Source organism: Rana temporaria, chromosome 3 (genome assembly GCF_905171775.1).
Source record: "Rana temporaria chromosome 3, aRanTem1.1, whole genome shotgun sequence".
Taxonomy (NCBI): domain Eukaryota; kingdom Metazoa; phylum Chordata; class Amphibia; order Anura; family Ranidae; genus Rana; species Rana temporaria.
In genome coordinates, this window is record NC_053491.1 from 454,506,452 (window position 1) to 454,522,151 (window position 15,700).

General features: G+C 41.9%; 1 protein-coding gene across 1 annotated transcript in view; it reads left to right on the plus strand.

Moving 5' to 3' along the window:
- Window positions 1–549: 549 nt before the first annotated feature.
- Window positions 550–15,700, plus strand: part of LOC120930567 (mucin-2-like) — a 38,276-nt gene continuing 23,125 nt past the window's right edge. Inside the window, exons 1-4 of the mRNA XM_040341742.1 lie at window positions 550–5,314; window positions 8,184–8,288; window positions 13,637–13,752; window positions 15,459–15,520. Coding sequence (XP_040197676.1) covers window positions 565–5,314; window positions 8,184–8,288; window positions 13,637–13,752; window positions 15,459–15,520 — 5,033 coding nt within the window. The 5' untranslated portion in view covers window positions 550–564. The remainder of the gene's footprint in view (window positions 5,315–8,183; window positions 8,289–13,636; window positions 13,753–15,458; window positions 15,521–15,700) is intronic.

Consider the following 15,700-nt stretch of genomic DNA (forward strand, 5'->3'; position numbering starts at 1 on the left):
TGTTAACTCTTAGTGATCTACTCCATCACATACGGGAACCCACAGCTGAAAGATCAGGCAGGACATTATGGGTTATTTAAAATTAGGTCTGGATAATTTCCCTGCAAATCTGCTGGAGCTAGAAAACATCTAACATATTTAATATTGAAAAAAAAATGAATTTTTGATGAAATCTAGAAATTGAGGCTACTTAATAGGAAAATTATGAGTCTTGTATATATTTATACATACATACATGTAGAATAATCTCTGCTAAAAAAAAATTTATAACAACACACATGCAGACATTCCATTTGTTTCCTTTAACGAGTTTGAAAAAAATAATATACAAAAATTATGAATTAAAGTAATTTAATTGGATTTTTTATAGGTATATATTGAGATTAATGTAAGGCTAGTGGCTAGACCGACTAAAAAGTTGCACTTGTTGTGTCTCAGTTCTGCCAGGAGAGGGTGACACAAGAATTTCTCAAATGGAAGCCTGAGGGCAAACTTATCTTTGTTACAACTAAATAAAACTGTTTTGGTTAAGATTATTTTATATGCTTGTTATGAAGCTATTTCATGTGTTCTACTACATTTTTTTTAGGTTTTGGAACTACAGAATACACTACTTCAGAATTTTCTACACCACTTGATACCATTTCTACTTCAGATTCACCATCTACAACTTTCACCGGGACACTTCCTACTTTATCAACAGGACAGACGTCTTCAACATTTTCTACACCAGTTGATACTGTTTCCACTTCAACTTCACCATCTACATCTTTCACCGGGACACTTCCTACTTTATCAACAGGACAGACGTCTTCAACATTTTCTACACCAGTTGGTACCGTTTCCACTTCAAATTCACCATCTACATCTTTCACCGGGACACTTCCTACTTTATCAATAGGGCAGACGTCTTCAACATTTTCTACACCAGTTGATACCGTTTCCACTTCAAATTCACCATCTACATCTTTCACCGGGACACTTCCTACTTTATCAACAGGACAGACGTCTTCAACATTTTCTACACCAGTTGGTACCGTTTCCACTTCAAATTCACCATCTACATCTTTCACTGGGACACTTCCTACTTTATCAACAGGACAGACATCTTCAACATTTTCTACACCAGTTGATACCATTTCTACTTCAGATTCACCATCTACATCTTTCACCGGGACACTTCCTACTTTATCAACAGGACAGCCGTCTTCAGCATTTTCTACACCAGTTGATACCGTTTCTACTTCAGATTCACCATCTACAACTTTCACCGGGACACTTCCTACTTTATCAACAGGGCAGACATCTTCAACATTTTCTACACCAGTTGATACTGTTTCCACTTCAAATTCACCATCTACATCTTTCACTGGGACACTTCCTACTTTATCAACAGGACAGACGTCTTCAACATTTTCTACACCGGTTGATACCGTTTCCACTTCAAATTCACCATCTACATCTTTCACCGGGACACTTCCTACTTTATCAACAGGACAGACGTCTACAGGATTTTCTACACCAGTTGATACCGTTTCCACTTCAAATTCACCATCTACATCTTTCACCGGGACACTTCCTACTTTATCAACAGGGCAGACGTCTTCAACATTTTCTACACCAGTTGAAACCGTTTCCACTTCAAATTCACCATCTACATCTTTCACCGGGACACTTCCTACTTTATCAACAGGACAGACATCTTCAACATTTTCTACACCAGTTGATACCATTTCCACTTCAAATTCACCATCTACATCTTTCACTGGGACACTTCCTACTTTATCAACAGGACAGATGTCTTCAACATTTTCTACACCAGTTGATACCGTTTCTACTTCAGATTCACCATCTACATCTTTCACCGGGACACTTCCTACTTTATCAACAGGACAGACGTCTTCAGCATTTTCTACACCAGTTGATACCGTTTCTACTTCAGATTCACCATCTACATCTTTCACTGGGACACTTGCTACTTTATCAACAGGGCAGACATCTTCAAAATTTTCTACACCAGTTGATACTGTTTCCACTTCAAATTCACCATCTCCATCTTTCACCGGGACACTTCCTACTTTATCAACAGGACAGACGTCTTCAACATTTTCTACACCAGTTGATACCGTTTCCACTTCAAATTCACCATCTACATCTTTCACTGGGACACTTGCTACTTTATCAACAGGGCAGACATCTTCAACATTTTCTACACCAGTTGATACTGTTTCCACTTCAAATTCACCATCTACATCTTTCACCGGGACACTTCCTACTTTATCAACAGGACAGACGTCTTCAACATTTTCTACACCAGTTGATACCGTTTCCACTTCAAATTCACCATCTACATCTTTCACTGGGACACTTCCTACTTTATCAACAGGACAGATGTCTTCAACATTTTCTACACCAGTTGATACCGTTTCTACTTCAGATTCACCATCTACATCTTTCACCGGGACACTTCCTACTTTATCAACAGGACAGACGTCTTCAACATTTTCTACACCAGTTGATACCGTTTCCACTTCAAATTCACCATCTACATCTTTCACCGGGACACTTGCTACTTTATCAACAGGGCAGACATCTTCAACATTTTCTACACCAGTTGATACTGTTTCCACTTCAAATTCACCATCTACATCTTTCACCGGGACACTTCCTACTTTATCAACAGGACAGACGTCTTCAACATTTTCTACACCAGTTGATACCGTTTCCACTTCAAATTCACCATCTACATCTTTCACCGGGACACTTCCTACTTTATCAACAGGACAGACGTCTTCAGCATTTTCTATACCAGTTGATACCATTTCCACTTCAAATTCACCATCTACATCTTTCACTGGGACACTTCCTACTTTATCAACAGGACAGATGTCTTCAACATTTTCTACACCAGTTGATACCGTTTCTACTTCAGATTCACCATCTACATCTTTCACCGGGACACTTCCTACTTTATCAACAGGACAGACGTCTTCAACATTTTCTACACCAGTTGATACCGTTTCCACTTTAAATTCACCATCTACATCTTTCACCGGGACACTTCCTACTTTATCAACAGGACAGACGTCTTCAACATTTTCTACACCAGTTGATACCGTTTCCACTTCAAATTCACCATCTATATCTTTCACCGGGACACTTCCTACTTTATCAACAGGACAGATGTCTTCAACATTTTCTACACCAGTTGATACCGTTTCCACTTCAAATTCACCATCTACATCTTTCACCGGGACACTTCCTACTTTATCAACAGGACAGACGTCTTCAACATTTTCTACACCAGTTGGTACCGTTTCCACTTCAAATTCACCATCTACATCTTTCACCGGGACACTTCCTACTTTATCAACAGGACAGACGTCTTCAGGATTTTCTACACCAGTTGATACCGTTTCCACTTCAAATTCACCATCTACATCTTTCACTGGGACACTTCCTACTTTATCAACAGGACAGACGTCTTCAACATTTTCTACACCAGTTTATACCGTTTCTACTTCAGATTCACCATCTACATCTTTCACCGGGACACTTCCTACTTTATCAACAGGACAGACGTCTTCAGCATTTTCTACACCAGTTGATACCGTTTCTACTTCAGATTCACCATCTACAACTTTCACTGGGACACTTCCTACTTTATCAACAGGGCAGACATCTTCAACATTTTCTACACCAGTTGATACTCTTTCCACTTCAAATTCACCATCTACATCTTTCACCGGGACACCTCCTACTTTATCAACAGGACAGACGTCTTCAACATTTTCTACACCAGTTGGTACCGTTTCCACTTCAAATTCACCATCTACATCTTTCACCGGGACACTTCCTACTTTATCAACAGGACAGACATCTTCAGCATTTTCTACACCAGTTGGTACTGTTTCTACTTCAGGTTCACCATCTACATCTTTCACTGGGACACTTGCTACTTTAACAACAGGACAGACATCTTCAGCATTTTCTATTCCAGTTGGTACCGTTTCTACTTCAGGTTCACAATATACATCTATCACTGGGACACTTGCTACTTTATCAACAGGACAGACGTCTTCAGCATTTTCTAAGCCAGTTGGTACAGTTTCTACTTCAGATTCACTATCTACATCTTTCACCGGGACACTTGCTACTTTATCAACAGGACAGACATCTTCAACATTTTCTACACCAGTTGATACTCTTTCCACTTCAAATTCACCATCTACATCTTTCACCGGGACACCTCCTACTTTATCAACAGGACAGACGTCTTCAACATTTTCTACACCAGTTGGTACCGTTTCCACTTCAAATTCACCATCTACATCTATCACTGGGACACTTCCTACTTTATCAACAGGACAGACGTCTTCAGCATTTTCTACACCAGTTAGTACCATTTCTACTTCAGGTTCACCATCTACATCTTTCACTGGGACACTTGCTACTTTATCAACAGGACAGACATCTTCAGCATTTTCTACACCAGTTGGTACTGTTTCTACTTCAGGTTCACCATCTACATCTATCACTGGGACACTTGCTACTTTATCAACAGGACAGACGTCTTCAGCATTTTCTAAGCCAGTTGGTACAGTTTCTACTTCAGATTCACTATCTACATCTTTCACCGGGACACTTGCTACTTTATCAACAGGACAGACATCTTCAGCATTTTCTACACCAGTTGGTACTGTTTCTACTTCAGGTTCACCATCTACATCTTTCACTGGGACACTTGCTACTTTAACAACAGGACAGACATCTTCAGCATTTTCTATTCCAGTTGGTACCGTTTCTACTTTAGGTACACCATCTACATCTTTCACTGGGACACTTGCTACTTTATCAACAGGACAGACATCTTCAGCATTTTCTACACCAGTTGGTACCGTTTCTACTTCAGGTACACCATCTACATCTTTCACTGGGACACTTGCTACTTTATCAACAGGACAGACATCTTCAGCATTTTCTACACCAGTTGGTACCGTTTCTACTTCAGGTTCACCATCTACATCTATCACTGAGACACTTGCTACTTTATCAACAGGACAGACGTCTTCAGCGATTTCTATGCCAGTTGATAATTTTTCAACTTCAAATCCATCATCTACATCATTCACAGAGACATCTGCTACTTTATCAGCAGGGAACCAATCGTCACAAACTTTGACACCTATTGTCACCACTTCTACTTCAAATCCACCATCCACATCATCCATAGGGACATCTATTTCCTTGTCAACAGGACAGCAATCTACAGCATCTTCGAAACCAGTAAGCACAACACCTCTCACTGTAACAGGTAAGCCATTGATTATATTGCTTTAAATGTCTTTTATTTATTGACTTTCATGGTCAAATACATTTTTTAGAAAATTATATGTACAGTATCAGTACATCATAGTATAATAATGAAATACTTAGAAAAATACTTTCAGGGGCAAGGGTTACAGGGCTCACATTTTTTACCTTGCTTCTAGCACAAATCTTAACTTTTGACTAAAATGTGAGTTTGACCTAGTCTATCCATGGGCCTCCATTTGACTTTGATTATGTGATAGGCAAAACTTTTATTGAACAGTAGAGAAGGGAGATAGAAGGATGGCAAGACCAAGCTGAACTGTTATGCCTTATACACACGACCGGTTTTCCTGGCATGAAAACTGCCATGAGAGCTTTTGAATCCCAGCCTTGTGTATGCTTCATCACAGTTTTCCCGACAGGAAAGCCGGCAGTTTTTCTATGGGGAAAGCCTGTGGTGGAGCATACACACGACCGGGTTTCCCGACCAAAGCTCTCATGGCAGTTTTCTTGTCGGGAAAATCGGCCTTGTGTAGTGGGAAAAAGCTACCAAGCAGGTTCTCGGGTTATCCTGGGGGACTTTTTACCGTGGAGAAAAAACGATCGTGTGTACGAATGCCTCGTACACACGATCGTTTTTTCTCCATGGTAAAAAGTCCGCCGGGATAACCGAGAAACTGCTCGGTAGCTTTTGGCTACAAATTCACCTTCAAATCTCTGGTTTTGGATTCAGTTTTCACTGTATGCAATGAAACATCAAGCCTTGTCCTTCTCTTTGCTGCCTCACAAGCCTCTTTATCTGTCTTTTAGTTTGATGTCATCATCACTGAAACAAATAGGGGGTAGTATTTCACAGAGCTTTCAGATGAATGACTTCGGTTCTGGGTCTCTTGTAGAGTTCAGGAGTCCTTAGCTCATAGGAACTCAAGACAAAAATACATTAGGGTTTGGGCTCTGTGCAGAATTTCTTTCCACATTCCTGCTTCTGGGGTGTCAAATGAAATAAATAGGGGTGGTTTTGTATTCCCCCTATTAAAAAAAAAAAAAAATATATATATATATATATATATATATATATATATATATATACTTTCTTGTCTGTTCCTATAATTAACTAGTCTGTCAAAGCTCTGGTAATATTAATGGTGATGATATAACAACAATATTAGCTATACAAATAAACACAATGCTCAAAGAAGAAAATGTCTTAAAAAAACTAACATAGAAAACTATGAATGTTACAGACAGGGCATATATAAATTAAAGAATATAGATGATACATTTTACGTAAGTTCGTCCTCTGTGTTTGTGTCTCTCAGCTAGGCTCAGACAAAAATAGGGGGCCTCATCATTTGCCCTCATCTTTTAAACACCCTCTGCCCACCCCTGTAGTACTCTGTCCAATAAGAAACTATAAGAGGCTGTCCTTCCTAATTACCAGGAAGTATGTTATTCCCCCGAACATCCTCCAGGAAGTATATTACTTACTGGAGCATTAGTCTGTGAACACCTGCCTTGACCCAGGTCAACTTCCAGTATAGTATATGTTCCTTTGATGTTGTTGTAAGTCAGGAAATCAGTCATTTTAATCTGCACCTCCCCAGGAGGTCTTAGTTGATGCTCCTCCCCCCCCCGCCCTCATGCAAGAACATCCTTCACATTTATGACTCCTTTTTACAAACACCCTGCTGGGTAATCTTGCTCTGCTAGCATTCCAGGCCATACCCAGATGTTTTCCGTATAACCGAGTTTCAACAGTCCAGAAAGATCTGTTATTAAAAACTTCTAGACTTCCAACAATCACTGATAAAATAAGCTCAAAATGTCAAATTCCAAATAATTGTATAAACTTTAGGACAGGGTACTGCCTGTTGTTTTCATGATGCACTTGCCCTAAAGTGTATTTAAGCCAAAATCTATTTTTCAGTATGTTTGGTATCATGTCTCACTGTATACAATTTTCTTCAGCAAAAACTTTTTTTGCAATTGGTAACAGCATTGTCATTCTGATATGTGCTCTTCCAGTAGGCTGCAAATAAAATCTTTCATTTATGCAGCCCAAACCAACTGCAGGAATTCATATGGTAGACTGACAATTCTGCTGACAATAAAGTCTCAACTTTTTTTTGTTTTGTTAAAACATGTCATACTTACCTGCTCTGTGCAGTGGTTTTGCACAGAGCAGCCCAGATCCTTCTCTTCTCAAATCCCTCTTCAGCGCTCCTGGCCCCTCCCTCTTGTTAAGTGCCCCCACAGCAAGCAGCTTAGTATGGGGCACCAGAGCCAAGTCACAGTTCCCTGTGTCTATTCAGACATGGAGCAGCAGCCCGGCACTGCCCCCTCTCTCCTCATTGGCGCACTGACTTTGATTGATAGCAATGGGAGCCAATGGTGCTTTGCTGCTCTCTCAGCCAATGAGGAGGGAGAGTGTCTTGTGCAGCATTGCTGTATTGAGGTGGGCTCAGGTAAGTATTAGGGAGGCTGCTGCACACAGAAGGCGTTTTATCTTAATGCATGGAATGTCTGTCAGTGTGTCTATCACGTAAAATCCCAATAAAATACATGTACCGCTATAAGACCATTTATTATTAAATGATTATCATGCATGCCACAAAGATCCAGAGGTTATCAAGAAAGGAAAACTCAGTAAGGATCACATTTGTAAATCCTGAGGTTAAGGCATCATGCCCACGGATGTTTTTACAGCCACTTTAACACGTGTTTTTGGCAGTTTAAAAACGCCTCTCCATGTTAGCCTATGGTCTCATACCCACCATGGCGTTTTTGAGATGCAAATGATATGAAACTACTATGAAACTTGCCACATATATAAAAGAAAATAATAATGATGTTCTTTGATGTTTCTTTAGAAGGCAACTGCGAAAATGGTGTCTCTTATTATAATGGGAAGTGCCAATGCCAAGGAAACTTCTATGGAACCAATTGTGAATTTGTTGCAAGTGAGATCGCAAAAAGTAAGATTTCAAGTCCTTACATTGCTAAAAAAAAAAACTTTCCAGATTGTGTCATTTGAGATTTTGTAATAATATTGTACAAAGAAGACCTTGCTTTCCCATAGTGTAATGCTAGCTCTTCAGTAATGCAGTGTACACACGCTCAGAAATTTCCGACAGCAAATGTTCGATGGGAGCTTGTTGTCGAAATTTCCGACAACAAAGATTTGAGAGCTGGTTCTCAAATTTTACGACAAGAAAATCCGATCTAGTAAATTCCAAGCGTGTGTAGACAATTCCGAAGCACAAAATTCCATGCATACTCTGAATAAAGTACGAGACAGATTCGCTCAGTCTGGTAAAACTAGCGTTCGTAATGGAGAAAGCACATTCGTCACGTTGCAAAGAGTAGTAAAGGACAGAAAAGCACGAAGCTGAAAAGCGCGGATCGTCTCCAAAGTTATATCCAAACAAAATTAGCAGAAGGAGCGCAAAGGGTGGCACACTTGGTATTGAACTTCCCCTTTATAGTGCCGTTGTACGTGTTGTACGTGACTGCGTTCTTGGCAATCGAAATTTCCGACAACATTTGTGCGACTGTATGTATGCAAGACAAGTTTGAGCCAACATCTGTCAGAAAAAAATGTTTTGTTGTCAGAAAGTCCGATCGTCTGTACGCAGCATTAATGTACATCATGTATTTGAAATTAAATACCAGGGTTATGACTGCAGCTAAATGTTATAACCCTGTTATTTTTTATTTATTTTTTTGCTAGGTGCCCGGCTTCCTGCTAAAAGTGATCCCTGTGGCGGATTTGCCACAAGATCACATTTATAGGTGGCGGAAGAGGTGCCATCCCACTCAAGCCGCTTCCCAGAGCCATCCCTTAAAGGGGTTGTAAAGGTTTGTTTTTTATTTTCTATATGTTTCCTTTAAGCTAGTGCATTGTTGGTTCACTTACCTTTTCCTTCCATTTCCCTTCTAAATGTTTTTTTTCTTTGTTTTCTTTGTCTGAATTTCTCACTTCCTGTTTCTCCTCAGTAAGGTGTTCAGTAAGCTGTTCTAAATGACTTTCCACCGCTCAGATGATGGTGGAAAGCTTACTGAGGAGAAACAGGAAGTGAGAAATTCAAACAAAGAAAAAAAACATTTAGAAGGGAAATCAAAGGAAAAGGTAAGTGAACCAACAATGCACTAGCTTAAAGGAACCTATTTAGAAAAACCTTCACAACCCCTTTAAACCTGGAAACGATCCGATGGAGCCGTTTGCTGGGCAAGAAGTCAAGTAAGGGCAAGATGGCCCCCACTCGGCTCTATGCCCCTTGGAGGACTGGAGTGACCTCTGACGCCACTTCCGGTTCCCAGGCATAAACAAAGGATTTGTTTTTTCCTTAAAGTCAAAATTACAATTTTTTTTTCTTTTTGCTTTTAAAGGTAAATGAGAGATCTGGGGTCTTTTTAACCACTTTCCAACCAGTCGCTGAACGCGACTGGGTGCAACGGTGTTATGTTACGTCACTTCGCCTTTTGGCCACTAGGAGCATTTGTGACAAAGCAAGAACTGGTATCTATGGCCCAGATTCACAGAGATCGGCGTATCTCTGTGCGGGCGTAACGTATCTCATTTACGTTACGCCGCCGCAAGTTTTTCAGGCAAGTGCTTTATTCAGGCGGCGTAACCTAAATCACCCGGCGGAATTCGAATTTGGCGGGTAGGGGGCGTGTATCATTTAAATGATGCGCGTCCCCGCGCCGAACGAACAGCGCATGCGCCGTCCCTAAAATATCCCAGCGTGCATTGCTCTAAATGATGTCGCAAGGACGTCATTGGTTTTGACGTGGACGTAAATTACATCCAGCACCATTCACGACTTATGCAAACGACGTAATTTTATACATTTTTGACGCGGGAACGACAGCCATACTTAACATTTACTGCGCCTCATAGACCCAGGGACAACTTTACGCCCGGAAAAGCCTAACGTAAACGTCGTAACTTTACTGCGTCGGCCGCGCGTACGTTCGGGAATTCGCGTATCTAGCTAATTTGCATACTTGACAGGGAAATCGACGGAAGCACCACCTAGCGGGCAAAAAAAAAATTGCAGTTAAGATCCGACGGGATAAGAGACTTACGCCGGTTGGATCTACTGAATATCTATATTCTATGAATCAGTCGCATAGATACGACGGCGCTAGGCAGAGATACGACGGCGTATCTGGAGATGCGCCGTCGTATCTCTTTTGTGAATCTGGACCTATGTGTATAAACACACAGAGCTAGATTCAGCATTGATTTACGCCTGCGTATCTATAGATACGCCGCGTAAATTCAAAGCTGCGCAGGCGTATCTTTTTTCTGTATTCAGAAAGCTAGATACGCTGACATTAGCCTAAGATCCGACTGGCGTAAGTCTCTTACACCGTCGTATCTTAGGGTGCATATTTACGCTGGCCGCTAGGTGGCGCTTACGTCGTTTTTGGCGTAGAATATGCAAATGACCTAGATACGCCGATTCACAAATTTACGTACGCCCGGAGCTATTTTTTTACGTCGTTTACGTTAGGCTTTTTCGGCGTAAGGTTGCTCCTGCTATTATGAGGCGTACGCAATGTTAAGTATGGACGTCGTTCCCGCGTTGAATTTTGAATTTTTTACGGTGTTTGCGTAAGTCGTTCGCGAATAGGGCTGGACGTAATTTACGTTCACGTCGAAACAAATGACATCCTTGCGGCGTACTTTGGAGCAATGCACACTGGGAAATTCCACGGACGGCGCATGTGCCCCTTCGGGAAAAACGTCAATCACGTCGGGTCACCACCCATTTACATAAAACACGCCCCCCTCTCATTTGAATTAAGCGTGCTTACGCCGGCCCCATTTACGCTACGCCGCCGCAACTTACAGAGCAAGTGCTTTGTGAATACTGCACTTGCCCCTGTAAGTTGCGGCGGCGTAGCGTAAATAACATACTCTACGCCCGCACAAACTTACGGTGGGCTGCTTGAATCTAGCCCACAGATCCCAGTTCTCTCAGGGGAGAAGAGACTGATCATGTGTTCATACTAAGTATGAACAACGATCTCTCTCTTGCCCTAGTAAGTTCCATCCCCCCTACAGTTAGAACACAGTGAGGGAACACAGTTAACCCCTTGATCGCCCCTAGTGTTAACTCCTTTCCTGCCAGTGACATTTATAAGGTAACAGTGCATTTTTATAGCACTGATCGCTGTATAGATGTGAATGGTCCCAAAAATGTGTGAAACTTGTCCAATTTTCCCGCAATATCGCTGCCCCGATAAAAATCGCTGATCACCGACATTACTGGTAAAAAAATAGTAATAATAATGTATTTTTTTTACAAAAATATGTAGAATAATGCATATTCAAACTGATGAATATTTTTTTATTTTTTTTTGGGGGTGGGGGGGGGGGGGGGAGCTCTATTTGTGGGGGGAAAAAAGGAAGTCGATTTTGTTTCGACCACGCAATTGTCAGTTAAAGTGATACAGTGCCATATTGCAAAAAAATGGCATTGTCATAAAGCGGGAACATTTCCTATTCTGTAATTGGTTAATGAGACATGCAAGGACTAAAAAAAACCTGCATGTCTCCTCTGGGCTCCACTAAATGTATTCAAATGCACAATGCATTGCAATACATCCCTGCCCGACTAGGCTAGGTGGAGAGGGTGACGTCATACACGTTGCTTTTTCGGGTCACCAACAAAAAGGGGAGGGGAGCGAGCGTGTGTCCACTCTTCTTCCTTTCCTCTACCTGCCGCAACATGCCAAGTCAGTCCCGGGCCCACAGATTGGCAAGCGGAGCCTGGAATTCATGGCAGGGGCATGGGGGGAATGCCGGTATCGGGGGTATGTAAAAACTTCCACCTGACTCAAGACTGCCTGTCACTTTTACACACAATCCCAGTGGCTGTAGCCACCGGTTTATGTGATAATCTTCCCGCTGTTAGGTCCTACTGTGCCTAGTGGAAGATGCAACCCTGCTCCTGAAAACCTGCCAGCCATAGTTGGGCCACCCTCTAAAAAGTGATCCACCATGTTTTGCTTGTTACGAGCAATACCACCTGTCTGAAAGAAGCCTTGAAACCTTGGTTTATGCTAATGCTGCTCTCTGAAAAGCTATTCACTGCCCTTCAGAAGGCATTTGTCGTAATGTTGCCTCCTCACCAGCTGCTGTAATTCCCTAAAATCCTTCAGCACTGTGCCACAAAAGAGTGAACTAGAATGGGTTGTGTTCAGTGGGTAGCAATACCTGCCAAAAGTGACAGCAGGGATCATTTTTGCAAAACATCCTGAGCTAGATTCAGGTAGGGGGACGTAAAATTGTGTGGGCGTAGCGTATGTTATTTACGCTACGCCTCCGCAACTTAGACGGGCAAGTGCAGTATTCACAAAGCACTTGCTCCGTAAGTTGCGGCGGAGTAGCGTAAATCTGCCGGCGTAAGCGCGCCAAATTCAAATTGTCAAGAGGTGGGCGGGTTTTATGTAAATAAAACATGACCCCACGTAAATGACGTTTATCACGAACGGCGCATGCGCCGGCCGTGAACGTATCCCAGTGCGCATGCTCCTAATCACGTCGCAAATAGTCAATGCTTTCGATGTGAATGTATTTTACGCAAAGCCCTATTCGCGAACGACTTACGCAAACTACGTAAAAATTTCAAAATTCGACACGGGAACGACGTCCATACTTAACATTGGCTATGCCTCATATAGCAGGAGTAACGTTACGCCGGAAAAACCCTTACGCAAACGACGTAAAAAAATCCACCGGGCGCACGTACGTTTCTGAATCGGCGTATCCAGCTCATTTGCATATTTTACGCTTAAAACGACGGAAGCGACACCTAGCGGCCAGCGTAAATATGCAACAAAGATACAACGGCGTAAGAGACTTACGCCAGTCGGATCGTAGCCTAATTTCGGCGTATCTTGCTTTCTGAATACGGAAAGAAGATACGCCAGCGCAGCTTTGAATTTACGTGGCGTATCCATAGATACGCCGTCGGAAATTCTTGCTGAATCTAGCCCCCTGTTTACTCCCATACGGCAGCCTTTGCAGATTAGAAGGAGCTGTTGGGGGAGGTAAAAACATGGCTGAACTGTGTGTTTTTTGCCCTACAGATTCCCAACCACAAGTATAAACTTAGTAGAGACACGCAAGAGACTCTAGCAGCAATAAAATAGTCTTTACAAGATCTCATAGACCTGCAGGAACTCTTATGTAATAAAAGCTTATTCTGCTAGCAATTTTTTTAAAAGATACTTAAAAACTTTACTCTATTTACTCTTCTTATTGCATAGAGTTAGCCTTTAAGCACCTCTCTCTCTTGCTTTACAGCTGACATCACTCTAAGGGCAAAAATAATCGTTAAAATCGATGAAACTTTTGATACAGGGTATGCAGACCACAACTCCGAAAAATTTAAAACATTTAAAAATCGCTTTGAGCTTCAGGTATGTTTTTAAAAATGTTATAGCTGTTTGGTTCATCATTATTTTGTGTCCTGTGATGTCACGGGTCCTTTCTCTGCTCCTCCAGATGGGGTGGTAGGTGTTCCTTTCTTCATGAAGGAAGAAAATTACATATGAGCGCTGCTCAGTTCAGGAGGACTGTATAGGCACATAGGAAGTGGTTTAAATCACAATGACCACCATTCAACTTAGAAGAAGGGTGACATTCAAAGGTGGAAAGGATACTGCGAGGGGCAGCTCCAGACTGTATTTAGCAAGCGGCATGTCAAGTTTTTTTGAAATTTTAAAGGGGTTGTCTTGTACAATTTTTTTTCTTAAATAGCTTCCTTTACCTTAGTGCAGTCCTCCTTCACTTAACTCATCTTTCGATTTTGCTTTCAAATGTCCTTATTTCTTCTGAGAAATGTACAGTAGGGTGACCAGACATCCCCAGTTTCAGGGGACAGTCCCCTGATTGAGGACACTGTCCCCGGATCAAGTCTGTCCCTGGTTTTGTCCCCAGATTGGATTTAATAGGGGGCAGGGGCAATTTCAAAGACAATCAGTGCAGAATTAAAACAAATTTAAAAAATTGAATTACACACCCCCGCGCCGCCGTGCCTACTAGCATAGGGGGGCTGTATTTTTCCCATTATCTGTGCCCCTTTCTGATGATCATGTGCTAGTCGGAGCAGAGGGAATATTTCATCAGTTTCGGGCGCATGCCCATGCAACTTTGCTCGCATGTTCTTCTGCTTTGGCTCAAAACCTGGCCAGCCACCTGCCTATCTCCTTGCCTTCCCTGGTGGAGTGATCTTCCTCTGCTCCCCATCCAGTAGTAGCCGGGGCCCGAAGAGTAAGACTTGAGAGGCTGTGAGGCGGGCGGCGATGGCCAGAGAGTCGCTGATTGTTGCCATTACTAGTAAAGAAAAAATATGTCCCCGGATTTCATTTTAAAAATCTGGTCACCTTAATGTACAGGAGAGTCAGGATGCCCACTAACACAGCTCCTTTCTCTATCTGCAATGTAAAGAGCGTCCTGACTCTCCTGTAGTCCAAGGGAGGGGGCTAGCACGACACTCCACACCAGGGAGAAAGCCTTGCATTACTGTGTGGAGTTACAGACAGAAGAACAGTAAGTGAGGATTTCTCCGAAGAAATAAGGACATTTACAAGCAAAATGGAAGGCTGAGGTAAGTGAAGGAGGACTGCACTAGGGTAAAGGAAGCTATTTAGGAAAAAAAAATGTACCTTTACAACCCCTTTAAGGAGGGTGAGTCTGGCAGCAGCATTTATGACAGACTCAAGAATATGGATTAATAGTCTGTGTGGAGGTGGGCCAACAGGGAGGAAGGAAGTTGCAATAGTCGAAATAAAAAGTAAGTGAATAAGTAATTTGGTGTTGTCATTGGTTAACCTCTTCCCACCATGGCCTTTTAACTAGATCTTAAAGTGGTTGTAAACCCTTACATACCACTTTTACCTACAGGTAAGCCTCTATTAGGGCTTACCTGTAGGTGCAAGAAGTATCTCCTAAACCTACACGGTTTAGGAGATATTTGCAAAAGACATGCACCGTTGTCTAACAACGGCGCGCGGGTGCACTGAACATGCAGTTTTTAATGGCGATCATGCCGTTAGTGGCAGCACCCACGCGCACCTGAATGGGGTGGTTTATGAGTCTTTAACATTATCTCTTTGCCTTACAGATGAAAGACTTCTACAAAAATGTTTGGCCAAAGGCTGTGGAAATCTTTATATTAAAAATTAGGTAAGTAATAAGCAGGTGTAAAACAGTACCACAATATACAACCTGCAGAAGAGATGACTCCTAGCATTTGGAAAGTTCAATGTTTGGAGTTTTAAGGAATTTTCTAGAAAAAAAATACAGATTTTTACTTGTAAACAACAAATGACAGAAAAAGGCCTGGTCTTTAAGTGGTTATCCATA